The 20934-nt window shown below is 49.4% G+C and overlaps 1 protein-coding gene across 1 annotated transcript in view; it reads right to left on the reverse strand.

Annotated features, from left to right (window-relative positions):
* Nucleotides 1-922: 922 nt before the first annotated feature.
* Nucleotides 923-20934, reverse strand: part of LOC135244433 (probable JmjC domain-containing histone demethylation protein 2C) — a 50935-nt gene continuing 30923 nt past the window's right edge. Inside the window, exons 5-26 of the mRNA XM_064316692.1 lie at nt 20604-20728; nt 20253-20396; nt 19411-19609; nt 16819-18155; nt 15897-16036; nt 13104-15370; nt 11875-12076; nt 11326-11540; nt 10532-10684; nt 10288-10377; nt 9647-9762; nt 8913-9090; nt 8356-8570; nt 7747-8004; nt 6786-6954; nt 6588-6675; nt 6358-6488; nt 4364-4486; nt 3984-4123; nt 3417-3593; nt 2517-2648; nt 923-1692 (exon numbers count right to left, since the gene is read on the reverse strand). Coding sequence (XP_064172762.1) covers nt 1597-1692; nt 2517-2648; nt 3417-3593; nt 3984-4123; nt 4364-4486; nt 6358-6488; nt 6588-6675; nt 6786-6954; nt 7747-8004; nt 8356-8570; nt 8913-9090; nt 9647-9762; nt 10288-10377; nt 10532-10684; nt 11326-11540; nt 11875-12076; nt 13104-15370; nt 15897-16036; nt 16819-18155; nt 19411-19609; nt 20253-20396; nt 20604-20728 — 6695 coding nt within the window. The 3' untranslated portion in view covers nt 923-1596. The remainder of the gene's footprint in view (nt 1693-2516; nt 2649-3416; nt 3594-3983; nt 4124-4363; nt 4487-6357; nt 6489-6587; nt 6676-6785; nt 6955-7746; nt 8005-8355; nt 8571-8912; nt 9091-9646; nt 9763-10287; nt 10378-10531; nt 10685-11325; nt 11541-11874; nt 12077-13103; nt 15371-15896; nt 16037-16818; nt 18156-19410; nt 19610-20252; nt 20397-20603; nt 20729-20934) is intronic.

Below are 20934 nucleotides of genomic sequence, written 5' to 3' on the forward strand. Positions count from 1 at the left end.
ATGCACTGAATATTAATGAGGTGCGGGGGCATTCAGGCTTATTCTACACACGCTCAGAGGCTGTGCTAATGCTACCACATCCACTGAGTGCTGAATTTCATTCCTCTTTCCCCCCCCCCCCCCACTGCAATCACAGAATGGATCAAGAGGGTGCCTTAAAAAGGCAGCACCCCTGTGACTTTGGATGAAGCTAAAGTAGAACTCAAAAGCAGAGGTGGAAAGTCCAGGGGTCCGAAAGTAAAAGTCCTGCCATGTGATTCTTCAACCCATGAACTCAGCTGATTTCACTAAATACTTCCACCTCTCGACTGAAGAATTGTGCCATTCGATTGAAACAAAATACTGTGGAGAACTTTTAATTTCTGAGCAAAAAAGATCTCAGGAAGCCAGACTGGAGCATTAATACAAAAAATGAGGAATAACAACAAAGTTGTTTGTTCCAGCTGATAACAGCATACATTAAATGTGCAACACACATTAAATGTGCACATTATAGCTGATATGGTAATGCAGAATATATACATGCACCAGAGCACCGACAAATTTAATGCACCACTGATTCTGCAAATTAAAAGTCATGAAAATCCTCACACCATGCTTATATTGACCTGAAACTCTTATCTTCAATTAATAATTTTTCCCAGAAAAACAAGCAAAACAATACAGAGGCTAACTCTTACACTCTTCTCTGCTTGGTGTGTGTCATTTTACATGCACATATATTAGTATTTCTAATGGAATCTTTTCCATATTTGCCTTGTGAAATCCTACCCAAATCCTACCCAAAATACAAAGGTTTGTCTGGGATAAGCGTCCATGTTTAATTAGATTAATGTAATGCAATCAGACGGAATAGCCAAGCAAATACCTGCATTCCAAACACCATCCCGACATCTGTATCCTGAATAATGCACAAAACTGATTCAAACTGATAAATATATTTTAATGGAAAATGCAAAGCCCATTTTAACATCAGCGTATGAAGCTTTAACACTTACAAATTCAAACAAGCCATGTTTTTTAAAAAATACATTATTGAATGTATACATGTATTTACATATAATATCATTCAACTTCAAAATTTCACAATAAATGCCTAATAAAATGAGATTTTCTTGAATAAATAACATTTTAAATGTCTCCCAGTACAATTCTCTATTACTCATTTAGTTAATTTGTTTTTCTGTACTTAATACAATCTTATAATATTTTCAGCAGTTTGGCATTTCATCTTAATACACATGGTCGGTCTGAAGGCAGAGATACAGGAAGGACTTCCCAGGTACAGGCACTGCAGTACCTGCAGTACAGGAGTCTGCAAACAGAATCCATTTAGTAAAATGTACAGGCCTGTACAAGCCACATTTACATTTATCACATGACAAATACGCCTTTGATAATAAATATAATTTACTTGTGTCCTAGTAGCATTTACAGTGTACGGTATGAAAGCAGGAAAAGGCTGAAGGGAGGAGCTGTGCTGTTGCTGGCAGACTGTCCTCAGGTGCCCTGAGCTCCAGGCCGCCTGAGGCTGCCGTTAGTGAGCGTGCTTTACTGCACACGCTCAGTAGACGAGAGGGGGCGGGCTTCACAGCATCACAAGCTGTCCTCAGCTTCACCCGGCTCCTCCGTCCAGCTCCTCTTTAAGGTCCCGACCGCGTCTTTCACAGAGTGGTAAAAGATGCTCTTGATCTGTAACAGGAGAAAGCAGGCTTTTCATGTGATGATAAAAACCCGGTGAAAAAGAAGAGGGGAGTGTGATGGGGGGGGGCTCTGAACAGCAACACCACATAGCAACACCACACAGCAGAGCAAACCCCCAACCCTGTGACTAAGTTTGATTACACTGCTATGTGATTTGAGAGGGTAGAGGGGGACGTGTTTCAATTCTCAAAGCAACATTTTCAACTGCAAATAAAAAAATAAATGAATAACCTGAGAGTGAACCTGAGACAGAATCAGGCCCTGGCTGCTTTGGGACTACACTGAACTACAGTGCTCTGCATGTGATGAGATGCACTAAAGCAGGAGCGTGTGAAGCAGGAAACCCAGCCACGCATTCCGGAGAGTTCTTTTCTGACTGCGACTGGGGTTTTTAAAAGGGGCCTGTCACGCCAACGCCTGGCACTTCTCTCGCTGCATTAATTATTCAGCGGCTGCTGCTGGCAGCCCATCTCCTCTTTACGGCATTCAACTGGCACGAAGAAAAAGATATTCCTGCATTTCATCCATGTACGGGGAGGCAAAGAACACACAGTGGAATCAGCAGGTGGGGCTGGGAATATCTGAATTCAGTCAATTCAGGGACAGGACTGAAAAATTTAATTGATTGAAAAATAATCATGTAAAATTGTGGGGATTTTAAAATTTGTGCACTGCGCTTCAGATGATAAACTGAAACGACTCAGTGGTTTTGATGGTTCATTTCCCATTTTCTGATGAGATAGCAAGAAATCTTCATGCTCAGACGGGACTGGCTTTCGGATTCAGAGATGCACTTCCCTCCGCGCTCTTACCTGCAGTTTATCTTCATAGTTGACTTCCTGGCAGGAGGATCGGAGTTCCTGTGTTAAATGAAAGGCGTGCACCACGTGCTCGGGAGACACAAAATCATTTATCACCTGCACACAACTGTGGAGGTTTTGCACCTGTGGGAGAGAGACATCTGTTACCCCTAACATCGAGTGGATTCCCAACCTTTATACCACATATCTGTACATAATACCAAAATACCAGAGAGAGTCGAGAGACACCCTAATTAATCAACATTTACACCAAAAGTGTAAAAGTTTTTGCATGCTTTATCAAATTAAAAAAGGCTTTTGATTCTATTTGGCAAGAGGGATTATATTATAAAATGGGGGGAGGGTTAATTGTAATATATTGTAAGGTTTATGACACAATCAAATCAATGTATGTCAATAATAATTGTGGAGTAAAAACAGGAGATAAGACATATTTCTTTGCAGTGTTTTCTAGGGATGCAGCTTGTCGCCAGCTTGCTTTTAATGAGATATTAATGAGTTAGTGATGCAGCTCGAACAATCTGCAATCCATGGCCTAGCCCTAAACAACAAGGAAGTTAAATTTTTGCTTTGTGCAGAGGAGCTGGTGCTGCTGTAGCCCACATAACAAGGGCTACAGCAACATCGGGATCTTTTAGAGCAATACTGTCAGAACTGGGCCCTGACAGTAATCTTAAAAAAATCTAAAATAATGATATTCCAAAAGAAACCCAAATTTCAGGAAACCAGGCCTGTGTTCACTCTGGGAAAGACCACACTAGAGCACACCCTGTTCTATGATTACCTGGGGCGCAAAATAACTGCCTCAGGGAACTCCGGTCTGATAGTGAATACACTAAAAGAAAAGGCAGGTAGAGCCTTTTATGCAGTCAGAGAGACATATAGACAGACCTGGTGCAGCGCCCCAGCAGGAATCAGGACTGCGTCTCCCTGGAACTGCAGCACAGTCCAGCCCTGGACGCCCTGCTCCTCCAGCAGCCGGTCCCTCAGCCTCCTGCTCAGGTACCAGCCTGGCTCTCTGATTGGATCCTGCTCCACCAGCGCCTCGTCACCCTGCTCCCTGGCAACCTGGACAAACACCACGCAGCACTGACCACACGGCACTGACAGGCAGGAGCAGACACTGCTGTAAGAAGCCTAGAGGTTAAAACCAGCCAATTCCCCCTAGATTTTATACCAGACCGTGGGGTATATCCATGCCCTAGAACACTGCCTCACGCAACAACCCTCTACATTTTATTATTCCATATCGCACTTACATGAAAATGCATTCTTTCTGCACAGAACGTTTTGCTAATGAACCCAACATGTTCTGACATGTTATTTTTTTGTTATTTTTAAAATATAAAATATAAAACCTATTTTATTATCTTTTTTTACAGACCTGACACATTCCCTAATTTACAACAACTGAGACGTCAGTTCTGAAAATACAGCAAGCAGAAGTGGAAGAGCAACCTTGCTGAGGAATTCTTTAATCTTGTCTGTGTCTCTGCTGGCGTAGATGTGCCAAAGAGCTCCAGGCGTTTCACTGGAGTCCTTCAGTCTCCTCTTCATTCCATCATCCAGATCCTCCTCTTCCAGCCTCTTCAGTAGACCTGTGGTCATAGAGGAACACAACTATAAACACGTCTGGTTTCCTGAGATCTGGGTTTCTTTGGGAATACACAGACACAGTCATACAGACACACATCTGCAGTCATTCAGACTTAATTTATTTGACCTTTATTTAATCCAGTAACCTTCTGAGATAAAAAAATCTCTTATCACAGCAGTTCTGACTATGGCAGCAGCAGTAATAAACAGTAAACACATAGCAGTGCAGTAACATGTCCTACTGGTTTTGGACAGGGCTCCATTTCCTTTGGCCACGCCCACATAAATGAGGATGCTGACGGTGTCGGACACTTCCAGGTGGAGGCTGGCCGTTCCAAAGTCCTGCTCCTGGGATGCAACAACACCTGGGAGGGAGGGAACAGAGAGGAACTGTGTGATCCTGTCAACAGTGTCCTGGAATCAATAAATAACCCACACATGCATACACACTAGGGATGTATCTCAATCCGAATACTGTATTTGGGAAAGCACGAATAATGCGATGGAAACAGATATTTCTTCTACCCGGAGTTGCTCGTTATTATTCAAATTCGGGGGGAAAAAAAGTCAGCTCCATGTAGAGTTCTCATAGCCTCTATCTAACGTTACACGGGCAGAGAGAGAGAGTATCTGGAACTCCGGCACATAGCAGCTGCCTCGTGAAGGCGAACCTATCATAAAGCGAGCTGGCATTCAAAACCTGCTTCAGAGGGTCTTAGAAAGACGTTATGTCTACACTGCGCAACCACACCATTTAAAAAGTCAGTGCTAGGGAGATTAATTTGATTGACTTATGGTTTCATGCAGTTTTATTAAATAATGTAATGACAAAAAATGTATGGTACACATGGTATAAACTAATTGTACGGTATAAAACGAAAAGGAACTATTTTTTTCTTAAGAGAATCATTGTTTTCACAGAATTAACGATCAGGTGCAAATAGAACTACCAACCAGAATTTTTGCATAATGAGGGTCCAGAGTTTTGCTTGACAACGGTAAAATAATAATAAAAAGAATATTCACTTTCAGCTGATTAAATCTATAAAAATCAATATAAAAGTAACCATATAGTAACTGTTGGTAACCCGTTGTATAAGTGGAATAAACCTCTCCGGGCTGTCCCGTTATTGGAAAACCCTCTGAAACGGGTTTTGAATGCCAGCTAGCTTTACGACAGTGTGACGGCTGGGGGCTGTTCCAGCAGGCTGCGGCGGCAGCTCCCAGAATGCACGATGCGCGGACTTTTGTAAACAGTTGGTGTGGGTCTGTAAATTGTAAATACGTGTAAAAAGAGAATTTATCGTGTGTAAATATGTGTTCTTGTGCTAGCTAAATTGTGTTTGTTGCTTTTAGTTTAGTTTTAAAAAACTAGGCGTTGGAATAAATATATACATAGCTATGTGTTACCCTGAGCGAACCAGTAGATTGGTTCACCGAATTAGTGGTGTCACTATGGTTGGGGTGGGGGGGGGGGATTTGTTTACAGTTTAAGGGGAGACAACACCATCAAAAATGATGATTTTGGTTCCATATGCCAATTTTGATATTTTTTTATATTTTGCTTCTATAACTTCTATAGCTTCATAAAATGAACAAACTAAAGGTAAATAATTGTTATAAATAGTTAATTTAGATGATAATACAACACCCTGTCAAGTACACAAAGCATAAAATGAGCTTATGATAGCATCTTTTATGATTAAATGCCTCTGCGGTTTTAAAAATGACCTGGTTGACCATATATCGTTAAAAAGCTTGTTTCCTGGAGTGTACTGCTAGAATGACCACAGGTTCAGACAGTTCATAAAACTTAGTTTAGTTACAAATAAAAGAGAGCGAGAGAGAGAGAGAGAGATGAAAAGTACAGTATGAGGATGTGGAAATATATTTCATAATTATTTATATGCCAATATTAAATCAATTTAATGCTTTGAAGGCACAGCAATTAGAAATACAACGTTTGCCCGATTTAACGTGACTTTCGTATAAACCACGCCCACTTCCAGTCTTCTATCCGAATACAGACACACAGACAGATAATTTTGTCGGTTGAACAGATACAGATACAGATACAGATAATGACATCTCTGCACACCCCTAATACACACAGGCTCAAACAGAAACCCACACATGCATACACAGGCTCAACACACACACACCCACACATGCATACACAGGCTCAACACACACACACCCACACATACACACACACACACTCCCCTGACTCTCGTACCGTAGGCACAGCACAGCCGCGGCCCCAGGTCTGGTTGCACAAAGAAGGGGGGCAGCCGGGATGCCAGGTTGAGACTCCCCTCTGGGGCGGAGTACTCCGGCAGGGGGAGATTAGCCATGAGGTCATCGTACCTGCAGTGGGCGGAGTCACAGCAAGGTGCATTACAGCACAACGCCGCTGTAACCACTGAACCACAAGCTCAACAACATTAAACGCCTGCGGCGAATTACCGGGAAGGCATGAGGGCCAGGAACTCCTCCCCTGAAGGCCAGTCCTTTAGCCGGGACACCGCCGCCTCGCTGCCCCTACTGCGCCGCTCTGCCGGGGAAACAGCAGGGGTGAGCTGAGCAGTCTCTGCCATACTGAGGGCGGGTTCTGCGCTAGAACCCTTTAGAACCCGCGGGACCGAACGCACTCAGGCGACTTACTCGTCAAGTCCTCGAAGCCATCCCAGAACCCCTTAACGGCAGACACGGACACGGCCGCGTCCTTGCAGTTTACGAGCTCTCCCTGGGGGTCGGCAAACTCCTGGCTGAGAGACTCAGCCGTCCACAGCCTGGCCTTCAGCTTCCTGTGGATGCCAGACACCACCACCGGCTGAGAGAGAGGAAGAGGAGGAACAGAAGCTCGACTTTAACTATGATTCAACTATGATTACAATTCCACCCCATCTCCCAATCTCAAACATGATTAAATACAGGCAAGATTCAGATGCACTTAGCTCACCATATTTTTACCATGAAATATTGCTAAACATAACTTTGATAAGAAAATCTGACATTTCTCTTGTCAAAGCGGTGAAAAAATATACAGAGAGAAAACAGAAATGCGATGGACAATATAGCCTTCATAAGAAGACGGGGGCAAAGTCAAGAATGTCCATAAATAATCAATGTCTCTTACAACGTAAGATCACAGTCTACTTCCAACAAATACCAAATCTCTAGATGCTTTGACTGCATCTGGAGCATTAGTACGCACTACAAAGGGTTTGGATGAAAAGGGTTTGGGCGTGTGCGCAGGAATTTCAAACGTGTCCCTCAAAGGGAAAGATTTCAGGGCAGTTAGGATCTCACTGCATAATTTAGATCAAAATGATGATGTCATATTAGCAGGACATCACATGCAGGCCTGCCACACTGATAGACACAATCTGCCAGCTCACGCTCTGCCAGTCACATGACTCCACCTCCTGTTTCACAACTTTAAATGAACAAAATAAGACAGAGAGAAAGAGCGCAAACCGGGCACTGGGTGTGTGTGTGTCTCTCAGAGTGGGCGTGTCTCTCAGAGTGGGCGTGTCACTCAGAGTGGGTGTGTCTCTCAAAGTGGGTGTGTCACTCAGAGTGGGTGTTTGTTTCTCAGAGTGGGTGTTCTTGCCGCTCTGACCTGGCCCTGCTCCCAGCTCTCCCGGAAGAGCCTGCGGTTGCCGGGGTGACGGGGGTCTCTCAGCCACAGCAGGCGTTTGTGGTAGAGCCAGGCGTGCGGGGCGTCTGTAGGGGGCGCAGTCGCGGTCTCCGCCCCGGCCTCCTCGCCCGCCTCCTGCTTGGGCCTGAGCCTGGGCTTGCCTGCCGGGATCTTGTTCTCCACCACTGAGGCGATGATGTCATGCAGGATGTTGGGCATGCTCCTGCTGCTTTTACTGGTCTGAGCGGCAAAACAGTTCAGACACACGCAGGTATGAACAGCATAGCAGCTCCACCATCACTTCCAGATTTTACCTGAACTTAACCAGCTAGGCTAATGGAGAATTCAGTTATCTTTTGTGGTACTGATCTGGGGAATCAAGGTGGGTAGAGAATGCAACAGACAGCGGAGCAGACCAGGAGTAAAGGGGGTAATTAGGAGGAGAGGTACTGAGCCAGTTCAGTGGGAATCACAGCACTGGCGCCTGTGGGATAATTTGGTCCACAGTGAAGACTGCCCCCTACTGGCTGAACAACATCTGCAGCACTAGCGCTGCAGCAGGCAGGGGTGGAGAAGGGGGAGGGCTCTGACCTGGGTGGGGCTGCAGTACACCGGGGCGAAGGCCATGCTGGCGTCGGTGGAGCCCAGACGGAGCTTCCCGGCCGTGGTGGTGAGCAGGTCCCTGAGGGTGGAGCCCTGCTCCGTGCCGCTGGCCCCCAGGACGGAGGGCTTAGTGCTCAGAGCCTCCACCCCCTCACCCTGCTCCACCTCTTTCACCACCACCCCCACTGGCGACTCCTTATTTTCTGCAGAAATAAGAACAATGCAGCCGGAGTCAAACAAACTTCAGCGCTGAAAGGCCAAACGGCTGCACTCTAAACTCCAGCAACCACTGTAGGCGCTAGTCAACGGTGTCCACAAACCTGGAGATCACAGCCATCCATCAAACCTGACAATCAACCCCCGTCCATCAATCACGCGCATCAATCATGTGCATCAACCCAGTCCATCAGTTAATTTTCCTCAAATCAATCTATAAACCTGATCATCAATTCTTTTTTTATAAACCTGTCCATCAAACATATCCATCAACCCTTTCCATCAAAGCTGTCCTGCCACTGTTCTCCAAGCCCCGCCCCCTGCCCCACCTTTCTTCTCCTCGCGGGACTTCTGCTCAGCGAGATCGGCCAGGAAGTGCAGGGGGGACTGGGGCTCAGGCAGGACGGGCCTGCAGTCTGACTCCGCCTTCAGGGAGGGGTCCTCCTGGCCACCGTGGGGCTTGCACAGGGACATCTTATTGCTGTGGTTCAGCACATTCTGCAGCACCTGTAACAATCAATCAATCAATCATTTCTGTATAGTGCTATTTACCAACAGTCTGTCACACAGCACTTCACAATAGACAAATAATACATGATAATAATATCCTAAAAATACACAACTGAGATTTTTGGAAATCTGGAACATACAAAATTTGGGAAGGACTGGAGAATTATTCCCAAACTCAATCAAGCTCAACGCCATCCTCATCAGCACCACAAGACTTCAAAATCAACACAACAGACTCTTCAGCTTTGCACAGATGTGGAACTGAGGAGTCACGCACTGTACTAACAATCTAAGCCAGTGGGGCCCAATCATGTGACATGGAGGGCTGAGTGTGTGCAGGGTTTCATTCCAACTAATCACTACACCTGCTGATCTCACCGACACACGTTCAACCAGAGAGGAGGGAGGTACTTAGTGAAATCAGCCTCCATGGCCCATGATTGGGCACCACCGATCTAAGCTTATTGTAAGGTTTTGTCTAAGTGGCGAGTCTGCCCCCTGTAACAGTGCCTCATCTGAGACAGGGACCCGAATGCTGACCCTCTGAAGGTACCTGGGACACCCCGTTGGTGGACGGGATCTTGTTGGGTTTCCCAGAACAAGCACAGTGGGACCTAATGCCAAACTTCTCCCTGAGAGTGTGCATGGTGTTCAGCAGGTCAGCTAACACTGTGGGGGGAAAAGTGCATGTAGCACATGAGCAAGTCCTCACAAGTCACTCACACAGACTCCCTGTGAGAAACATTTAATATGACAAAATGTAATTTTAACACAGAAAAGTAAATAAAGTAAATGTACTTTACAGGTACTGTGGATCAATCCAATCAAGCGCATAAGACAGGCACACTATACATCAGTCAAAGCTGGAGTCCCCTGAAAGAATCGCTCACTCGCATATCAAACAGAGTCAGTTTTGCCTTATTCCAGTGGTCATGTTTCCGTAAGATCATAATGTGAAGTTGTTTATATAAAAAGTTACTATTTTTTAACCTTGGTCGTATAATTATTTGACATGCTTGAACTGGCAAAAAGCACACAATCAACAGAAAGAGGGAAATTTCTCTAGAATAAATGTGAAAACTGATTATTACAGGTGAAGTTTTTTGTCCCAGGTCTCTGAGATGTAGTAAAAGCATGTGGAGGCCAGTGAGGAGGACTCTGCAGGCAGTGCAGGGAGAGAGCGCACATCTCTACCTGTTCCAGGAATGATCTGAGTGGGCATCAGATGTTTGGGATCATGAGGCTGTCCTTTGACACACTTTAGCCAGGGGTACAGGTCTTTGTCTGAGAAACACAACAGCCACATTACACACAGACAAAAAAGAAAAATTTCTTGGACTCGCATTCAAAAACAAATATCAATAGTCCAAGTTGACCAGTTTCTACATCGATTTATTCCTTGATAGCATTCATGCTGTTCTCAGTGACACTGGCTTACCTTTAGCGCCCTTGTGCTCCTTTGCCCTGTAGCAGTCCACACACACCACAAAGCCACACTTCTGGCAGACCCAGTGGAGGTTGAAAAGTGTGGCTTCACAGTCGTCACACATCTCCCTGACTCCTCGCACTGCCCTCTTCCAGGCCAGGCATGCTGTGAAGGACAGGGCATAGAGAGCGAAAACTGTGAGCATTGTGAAGGACAGAGCAGAGAGAGCGAAAACTGTGAGCACTGCAAAGGACAAAACAGAGAGAGCGGAACACTGAGCACTGTGAAGGACAGGGCAGAGAGAGCGGAACACTGAGCACTGTGAAGGACAGGGCAGAGAGTGGAACACTGTGAGCACTGCAAAGGACAGAACAGAGAGAGCGGAACACTAAGCACTGTAGGACAGGCAGAGGCAGAACTGGCACGTGAAGGACGAGGGAACACACACTGTGAGGAAGAACAGAGAGGCGGAACCTGTGCCTGTGAAGGACAGGGCAGAGAGCGGAACACTGAACACTGTGAAGGACAGAACAGAGAGAGCGGAACACTGTGAGCACTGTGAAGGACAGGACAGAGAGCGGAACACTGAGCACTGTGAAGGACAGAAACAGAGAGAGTGGAACACTGTGAGCACTGTGAAGGACAGGGCAGAGAGCGGAATACTGAGCACTGTGAAGGACAGAGCAGAGAGAGTGGGAACTGTGAGCACTGTGAAGGACAATGCAGAGAAAGTGGATTTTGTGTAACACATATATCAGCAGTATGTAGTTAATAATGTCATATCATTCAGATTAGATATCCATTACCATTTTTCTTGATGCATGTTGCAGCTGCGATTTCAGCCATGCCTAGCTGGCAGAATTTGTCCCCGATGCAGCTGAGGATGTATTTGGAAGTTTCCAGATCCAGCTGGTTTTGCTCACAGACGCTGGGAGTCCACATACTGAGGGCCTCGTCATCATACTGGTCTGGGAAGGAGAAGCCATCTATTCTCACCACTCCATTCTTGCTGTAGGAAAGCCTTCAGCAGAAATAGATACCACAGTCAGAGAGCCAGATGACCACCAAAATTTTGGAGGGAAAGTAAAAAAAAAAAAGTTTTCTAGTTTTCTACAGTATAGCGTGCAATTCTTGATTTAAAAAGTGCTTGTCATCTTAGGATATTTAAAAGTGTTATCTTGCCAGAAGTATACTAGGAACAGAATTGTGTATGCACACATGCAACATTACAGCTTCAGCTGCATTTCACCAGTTATGCTCAAACCATTCTGCCAGGTAGCACTCAACACGCCCCTCGCCGCTAACTCCTCAACAGACTCCGGAAATTTAGCAGTATATTACGGGCGCTAACTCACCGCCGGAAGTAGTAGAACCTGCAGAAGACGGGTGAGTGGCCAGGCTCCTCCCCTTTCCTGCTGCGGGCCAATCGGCACTCGCGGCACTTCTGCAGGTTGGGCCCGACCTGGGAGCAGGAGTCGTCCTGCAGGAAGGCCTCCCCCGTCTGCTTCAGCTTCCGAACCTTGCGCCAGTCCTTCAGCACGGAGCGAGGGGTCCCGTCTGGGAACGAGGCACAGTCCCGTCAGGATGATAACGCTAAGCGCTAACCATCCACATTTAAAACAGCTTCATTAACTCAAACTCAGCGGTGTGCAGGCCAGACACATGGTCACTACTACCAGGAGAAACATCAGAATCTCAGACAGCAAGGTATGCAGAATATTAGTACGGTAATGAGAGCTAACCGCGATTTACAGACACGGGGAAGAAACATGAGCCACATTTAGCTCGTTTAGGCATTTAGCAGCACGCTCTGATCCACAAAGACTTACAGCTGTGCTTGACACAGGACACCTGCAATACCACACTTTCCATTTATAACCAGAACCAAAACATCATAAATATGCTGCTTCATAAATATTTATTTAGAAAAATAATAATTACCGAGCAAACGTAGTAAACTTTCTTACATTGTGGGGCAATCTGCAATTGATTAGGACATTCCTAAAAATGAAACTGGGGAAAGCCCTGCAGAATAATTATTAAATAATACCGGGCAGAATAATTAATCACCAAAACCCTGCAGAATAATTGGTAAACAAAACACTGCAGACTAGTTATTAAATAAAATTCTGCAAAATAATTATTAAATAAAAGACTGAAGTTGCAGAATAGTTATTAAATAAAAGGCTGAAGTTGCAGTATAGTTATTAATTAAGAGGCTGAAGTTGCAGAATAGTTATTAAATAAGAGAATAGTTATTAAATAAGAGGCTGAAGTTGCAGAATAGTTATTAAATAAGAGAATAGTTATTAAATAAGAGGCTGAAGTTGCAGAATAGTTATTAAATAAGAGAATAGTTATTAAATAAGAGGCTGAAGTTGCAGAATAGTTATTAAATAAGAGAATAGTTATAATAAGAGGCTGAAGTTGCAGAATATTTATTAATAGAGATATTATTAAAAGAGGCTGAAGTTGCAGAATAGTTATTAAATAAGAGAATAGTTATTAAATAAGAGGCTGAAGTTGCAGAATAGTTATTAAATAAGAGAATAGTTAGTAAATAAGAGGCTGAAGTCGCCCTTACTGCTGCTGGCCAGCTTGAGCCTCGTCTTCTCCTTGGCGCTCCTGCCGTTAGCTCGGGGCTCCTCCTTCTCCTCCTCCTCCTTCCTGTTGCTGCTCCTCCTCTTCCGCAGTTCGTTCAGCTTCTTCTTGTAGGTGGGCTTGGCCTGCCGTTTGGCCCTGTGCTCTGATTGGCTGCCGTCCGAGTCCTCGGCACTCTCCGAGGCCGATTTGTAGCTCCTCTTAGCCGCTCTGTGGGATTTCCGCAGCCCCAGTTCCTCTCTGGCCTCCTGCTCCTCTCCACCCCCCTGAACCTCTTCAACCCCCAGCTCCTCTCCACCCCCCTGAATCTCTTCAACCCCCAGCTCCTCTCCACCCCCCTGAACCTCTTCAACCCCCAGCTCCTCTCTGGCCCCCTGGTCCTCCACGGCCTCCTGCTCCTCTCCAACCCCCAGCTTCTCTCCGGCCCCCTGGTCCTCCCCGGCCTCCTGCTCCTCTCCAACCCCCTGCTTCTCGCGGGTCTCCTGCTCCTCTCTGGCCTCCTGCTCTGTGGCATTCTCACTGGTGACACTGTTGTGGTCAGATGGGGACACCGTTAAGCTGATGGTGGCGGGCTTGATCTCGGGGTTCCTGGCTGCTTTGGTGTTTCTATCCTCCTCAGAGTGGCGGGTCAGCCAGGCCTTCTTCAGCTTGTGGTAGTTGGGCTGGCTGGGCGGGGCTGGCTGCCCATTGGTCAGGAAGCCGGGTGGGGCCAGATGCCCATTGGTCAGGGAGCTGGGTGGGGCCAGATGCCCATTGGTCAAGGAGCCGGGTGCGGGCGTATGCCCATTGGTCAGGGAGCCGAGTGGGGAAGGATGTCCATTGGTCAGGGAGCCGAGTGGTGAAGGATGTCCATTCGTCAGGGAGCCGGGTGGGGATGGATACCCATTGGTCGGGGAGCCGAGTGGAGGCGGATGGCCATTGGTCAGGGAGTTGGCTTTGTTTACATCATCAGCATGGGAAACGGGGGGTGGGAGAGGAAAGGCTTCTGCGTCACTCTGAGCAGGGCTGGCGATTTGAAACTGGGCGGCAGCCAGTACAGCCTTGTGCTTCTTCAGGTGGACAAAGTGGTTGGGGTACGGCAGACCCTGGGGGGCACGTATGCTGGGGGAGGGGGTCAGGGCCTCTCGGTCCAGCTGCACCCTCACTGAGTGTGTCCCAGCTGTGGGGGCGGAGCCTTCAGCCTTCTCCCTGGCTGATGTCTCACCTGATTGGCCTTGGCCAGGGGCACTGGGGGGTGAGCTGTTGGGAGGAGCTTTAGGAGGGCTAGCAGCCCCTCCCTGTGCATCTCTCACACAGTTCCTGAGGAGAGGGGAGGCGTGTTCTGAGCCTCCCCCAGGCAGAATCCCCCCCGCACTCATTGGGCCTGGCCTTGCGTCTGCGCGTGTGATCACAGAGGCCACCGCTGACTGGGGTTTAGCGCCGCCATTTGCCCTGGGTGGCCAGCCCTCAGGCAGGGAACCGCGAGTCCCGCCACAGCCCCCCTCCCCCCGCACTTCCGGGAGGAGCGTGGGGGGCCTCTGCTGCTCCGAACCCAGCCCTGTCACCAGCCCTGCCTCCGCCGAGCTCACTGATGGAACGGGGGTGAGAGTGGGCGGAGACAGCCTGGCTGTTCCTCCCTCCGGGCACCCCAGAGCATGCTGGGTAGGGGGGTGAAAGACAGGAGCCCTGTGCAGGGCGGGCATGCAACAGAGGGGGTCAGGCGCGGTCGGGGGCTGTGGTCGCTCTTTGGAGAGGCGCTCTGTAATCTTCCCCACCAGCCCCTCCTCTTCAGCCTGGTGCTTAATGAGGGGAGGGGGTCCGGAGTGGGACCTGCCGCAGAACAGGGGGTCGGGCAGGGGGGAGCTGGGATAAGGCTGGCGGGCCTCACCGCTGGACAGGCTGGGGAAGACCCTGCTCTTCAGCCCGTACATCTCGCTGGGGGAGGGGTCCAGGTCTCTGTAGAGGGCGTGGCTCTTGGCCAGGGGCGGGGCCAGGTACGGCTCTCTCTCCCCCTCGCTGGGCCGAATCTTAGCCGTGTAGGGGGCAACCTGAATGCTTTCCTGGAGAATACGCCGGCTCTCCTCCTTGTACCTGCTGGCCCTGTCACCAGCACCCAGCGGCGCCCTCTGCTGGCCTGGGAGGGCATCCAGGAAGTGACGCTGCAGCTGTCCCTCTCTGGCGCCCGGAAGCCTCATCCTGTCCAGGTCCGGTGTTGGGTACGTTGGGGTAAAGGCTCGCATTGGCTCCATGAAGCCCTGCTTCTCCTTCTCTCTGGAGCAGTACAAACACAGATACAGCAGCTGACTGGACGTCCTGTCACTGCTGTACAGCTACCATCACTCATAAAGGTGCAGAACCCCACTTCAGCTCAGTCAATTTTTCAGAAACAGAAGCCGATAATGCTCCACAACAATTTTTCAATGGATTCCATTTCCATCCATTTCCTGAACTGACTGTAAATGGAACCAACCTCTAATGTTCAGTTACCAACTGTTATCTATCTCTGACCATTATGTTCCCACTCCTATACTAACATATTGCTTTGTTCCTGGAGGGATTTAACATCTATAATTTTAACATTTAACACTGTGTAATCACAATTTATACAACAGCTTGGGAGTACATTGGACAGACCAAGACCCTTTTCACACCTTCACAGTCAAAACAGAGATTAAAACCAGATAAAAGTCAATGTGAATCTGCTGTGACTAGCTACCCTCCCTCGGAGTGCCAGTTATAAGTTTGTGAAGTGTTCTGAGTGAGAATGCGATGGACATATCACCATGGAGACACTCACGGTGTGCGGTTAGACACCGAGGGGTTGGAGCAGGGGTGGGGGTCAGCGCTGGCGGGTCTCGTGGGGGCGTGGCTCAGTAACCCCAGGCCCTCGGGGGAGGTCACAGGAGTGTGCTGGGGCAGCCAAGGGCTGGGCGTGTTCTGCACACAAACACACAGCGGTCACACAGTGCTTCCAGTGGGGAGGTGGGTACAATAATCTCTTCTCACATACGCACACTCAACCTGCGATCAGCCTCTCAACCTGCGATCAGTCACACAACTTGTGATCAGCCACTCAACCTGCGATCAGTCACTCAACCTGCGATCAGTCACTCAACCTGAGCTAAACCTGCAGCAGCAAAGGTACTGTACATGTGGTAGGCCTTCAGAGACACACACGCCAGATACATTGAGCTCATACTGAGAAACAACTCCAAATGCTATGCATTCACTTCACCACTGGGAGAAGCCACTGAGCCTGAGACAGGGTACATATAAGAGCAGATATGGAAGGCCGCGTGAAGTACATTTCCTGCTGTATGAAGTAGGCCTACATATACTATCTGTATGTATCAGTAATAAGCCTTCTGTTCCTCAAACATCTTACAAACCTGCTATTTACTCGTTAAACCAAACAAACAAGAAAAGCAATTCTGCACTGTATCGTCTTCATGCAGTGAATGAGTTACACAATTATATTATAATTATACCACTTCATTTCTTGCAATACAAGGACAAAGCACTACATTAATGTACTGTTATAACTTGCCCTTCTCTGGTGTATTTCAGTCTAAAGCTGAGCAGGGGAAGCTGAAATGATGCACTACTGTTATTCCAAATGCCAGAGCTCTCAAGTGATCAGAGAGTACAAATATAATAGTCTATATAGAAGAAATGTATTTGTTAATATTTGATAGATAACAGCAGCAAAACAGACATACCCTTCTCAGACAGGTCTCTGAGCTGACAGAACTCTCTGGAAGGCCCCACTTTGAGGACGGCGGTCCCAGGGTGGGGTACTGCCAGACGATGGGGTACAGGCCCAGGTGATTGTAGGAGGGGTCGGCGGGACTGGGGGGCTGCTGATGGTGGGGGTGATGAGCCAGACCCACGGCCCCTAGCGGGGGATGACCCCCCAGCAGGGAGGGTGGGGCCAGCCCGGGGAGCATGCCGGGAAGGAGGTGAGGGTGGTGGATGAGCCCGTGGGAGGGGTGGTGGTGGGGGCTGGGCGGGGCCAGGCAGGCGGAGCGTGGCGGTTGGTGGAGGGGGTGGAGGTGGGGGTGCAGGTAGGTGACGTGGCTGGTGTCTGCGTACGGCCGGACGAGCGGGAGGTCCCTGTACAAGCTGAAGGGCTGGTTCTTATCAATGAGCGCGCTCAGATGGTGCTCGGAGGCGGAGCCTCGCGTGGCCACGGGCTTAAAGACGCGCGGCTCGCCGGGCTCGGCCCCGCCCCCCTCCGCGGCTGCGCTCGCTCTGGAACCGCTGCCTCTGCGCTTCACGCCGGGGGACGCGTCCCGTGTGGACACACAGGGTCCCGGACTGGCTCTGGGCCTGGGGACGTCTGGAGACGCGCTCCGCAGGGACGTCCTGACCTCCTGGGGAAGGGCGGGGTTTCGGACGCAGGGCGTGGCGGCGGAACACTGCCGGGCGGAGCTCGGCGGGACCGCCTCCTCAGAGCAGGAGTCCTGCAGCTCAGGACGACGCTGCATGCTCCTGCATTCCGAGCCGGGCCTGGTCTCTGGGATATGCCGCTCGGCCTCCTGGGAAGGCTGCGGAGCAGAGGCGGCCCCCGAGCCCTGGCGAGGTCTGCCGCAGTCCTCCGTCGCGCCCGTCATGTCCGGCGGCGTCTGCGTTCTGGCCGCGATGATTCCGGACTCTTCCGCAGGTGATGGTTTCAAGGTGCCCTTCGTTCCTGAGCCACACCCCTCCGCTTCTGAGCTGCCGCCGCCTGGCTCGTGGGGAGCAGGCGGAGTCTTAGTCCGTCTCAGCGCACGGTCAACGGACCGGACCGTCACGATTTCCCCATCCTCCCCGGGGGCTGCCTCCACCCCCTCCGGCCCCTCGGCACTGTGGGATGGCTCCTCCTCCTGTGGGCGGGGCTGGGAAGCGCCCTTGCTTTTGGACTCTGCGGGGGGCTCAGCGGTTCTCCTGCTCCCCTGGTCGCTGCTCTCCGTCCCGCCACACCCACCTCCCGCTTTTCTCCGCTTCACCTCGCTCCTCTCCTCCTCCGCCTTCCTCCTCTTATTCGCCATGGCTTCGCTTTTAATCACTGAGGGATCTGTGAAATTAAAAATGTAGATAAGTATAAAATCAGCAAAGCTCTCCAGGACAGGAGCTCTAACCAACAAAATATCACATAAAAATAATAAAAAATAAAAGGAAGGACTTCTTTTAAAGACAACACTAATGTGAACGCTACGCAGCTCCTGCAGTCCTGACGATGGGTAAATGTGAGCTCTCAGGTTTTCAGTGAGCCACAGGAAGATGCTGAGTATGAGGCAACCATTACACCAGCCTCTCCCTGCATGAAGCTACAGAGGTGTTTTAAGCGATGCATTATGTGGGTGATAAATGATGATCGCTTAAAATGCCTGTTTGCTCTTCGATGATCGCTTAAACTGCCTGCTGATTCCCTACTTGTGCCTTCACTTTGGCAGTCAGAGAAGCCCCGCCACACACACACACACCACAGAATCCCGTTAAGATTCTCAGCTGCGCACAAATCAGCCAGTTGTTAGGCTGCCTCTGTCACCCCCTCGGCAACAGTATCCACAGCAGAGCTGAACTGGGGCAGCAGCCGGTACTTTCCAGCGTCTCCTCCGGGACGCAGAACAGAGAGCTTCACCTTAACGGCTCTCTCACACCACCTCACCACGTGACCCCATTTCACACCCCACACTAAAGCACACTAAATATTTAATGAGCACTTTTAAAAATACCGTACACGCACTAGATTTTATTTCATTTCGCCTTTGTTTCACCAGGAAGTCCCAGTCAGATAAGGAAGGCCTGAATACATGCACAAGTACATGTAGCTTTGTGAATGAGGCTATATTATGGACTGGATAATTAAGGAATGACATTAATGAGTACCAATAAACAGTGTGCTTAATTGTTGTTGAGTACTGATGTTGTTTCTGAACGTACAGAATGTGATTTGCCTTGCTGTTCAGGGGGAATTCATCCTCTTGTACTGCAGGTGAACTACAAACCCCTCCCCCCCCAGTCTCCCTGCACAGTGCAGAGGTTAAAGGTCACAAAGTACAGGCTGCTCTTGCCATCTGGGTACTCAAGTCAAGCCATAACTGTACTGACTGATCCTTCTAATGTTTGTGTGCTTGTGAGACTGATGAGTTGTGATGCTTCTCCAATAAGCCACACTTGCCTGTGCTGTGCTTATCAACTGCATAACAATGTGAGAGGATCTAGGGAACTGAAGAAAATGTGTGAATTTGGTTCTGAAATGAAAGTGATGGGGAGTTCAAGGCAGAGTTCAGGGGCACGTCAGGTCTCAGAACAGGGATCTCACCCACCTTTCCCTTCAGGGCTCGGCCCCTCGCTACCCATCTGCCCGTGCTCAGAGGGGACACTGTTGGGATGGGGGTCCCTGGTGCATACAGGTGAGGAGTTGCGCTGCTGCCCCGGGGAATTCTGGGAGGACTGGACCTGGCACGTGGAGCTAGAGCTGGCCAGGGACCTGGGGCTGCTGGCCTGCGTACGTGCGGAATGAGCCTGCAGCATCAGAGCAGAATCAGAGAGGAATCAGAGCACAGCCAGAGGAATCAGTGTGCAGCCAAAGAGGGAACAGAGCACAGCCAGAGCGGAATCAGAACACAGCTGTAAGTGAGGACTGGGGCATGGCTAGTGTGGCTGTGGCTCTGGTAGGCTGGGGCTCAGTGGGTGGTGGGCATTGGAGTCTGTGGCCAGTGTGGAGTGTTGTGCTCAGTGGTGGCTTGTGCCAGGGGTGCTGTGGCCAGTGTGGGATGGCTGTGTGCCAGTGGTGGTAGGCTAGTGTGGGTGTGGCTGTGTGGCTCAGTGTGGGAGTGTCTGTGTGGCTCAGTGTGGGAGTGTCTGTGTGGCTCAGTGTGGGTGTGGCTGTGTGGCTCAGTGTGGGTGTGGCTGTGTGGCTCAGTGTGGGTGTGGCTGTGTGGCTCAGTGTGGGTGTGGCTGTGTGGCTCAGTGTGGGTGTGGCTGTGTGGCTCAGTGTGGGTGTGGCATGTGGCTCAGGTGGTGGGCTGTGGGCTCAGTGTGGTGGCTGTGTCAGTGTGTGTGGCGAGGACTCAGTGTGGGGTGGGAGTGATCATGTGGGTTGGCGAGTGACCAGGTGGGTGGCGAGGACAGTGGGGGCTGTGGATAGCAGGGTTGGCATACTCACAGGAACAAAGCTGCCATTTTGGCTGGTGCGAGTCCTACGTCTGGACGTAATGCCGATGTTTTCACCTTTCAGCAAAGAATGCACAATATCATCTAAAAATGTCATCTGTACCGTAGAAGGGTCAACATTCTGAGGCTCTAGTACCTGCAGAAAAGGGGGAAAGGACAGAAATATAAGAGAGTACATAGAGAGAATTCAGTCAGGGCCTTGTGTGTAATAAATCCTAACAATCTGCTTCTTACTGACCACGGCCCCTTTCTGTGAATTGTGAAGACATATTTTTTCCAAGCCAAGGCAATGACTGTGCAGGAAGTGTAAGCCAGCGGAGAGGACTGGAGTGTAAGCCCGTACCTGGTCGTTCATCACAATCATCCCGCGGCTGCGCAGGTCGTGATGGGTGATGATGCCTGAGAACCACTGAGTGGCTGAGTCCTGGCGGTACACCCTCACCCTGTGGCCATTCAGCGAGTAGGGACCTGGGAGGAGGGACACACACACACACACACACGTTTCCAGAGTCACACACAGGATACCAGAGTCACACACAGTGTACCTGAGTCACACACAGGTTACCTGTCACACACAGTGTACCTGAGTTACACACAGGCTATCAGAGTCACACACACAGTGTACCTGAGTCACACACAGGTTACCAGAGTCACACACACAGGCTACCACAGTC

The sequence above is a fragment of the Anguilla rostrata genome, chromosome 18, assembly GCF_018555375.3.
Source record: "Anguilla rostrata isolate EN2019 chromosome 18, ASM1855537v3, whole genome shotgun sequence".
In the NCBI taxonomy this organism is placed as follows: domain Eukaryota; kingdom Metazoa; phylum Chordata; class Actinopteri; order Anguilliformes; family Anguillidae; genus Anguilla; species Anguilla rostrata.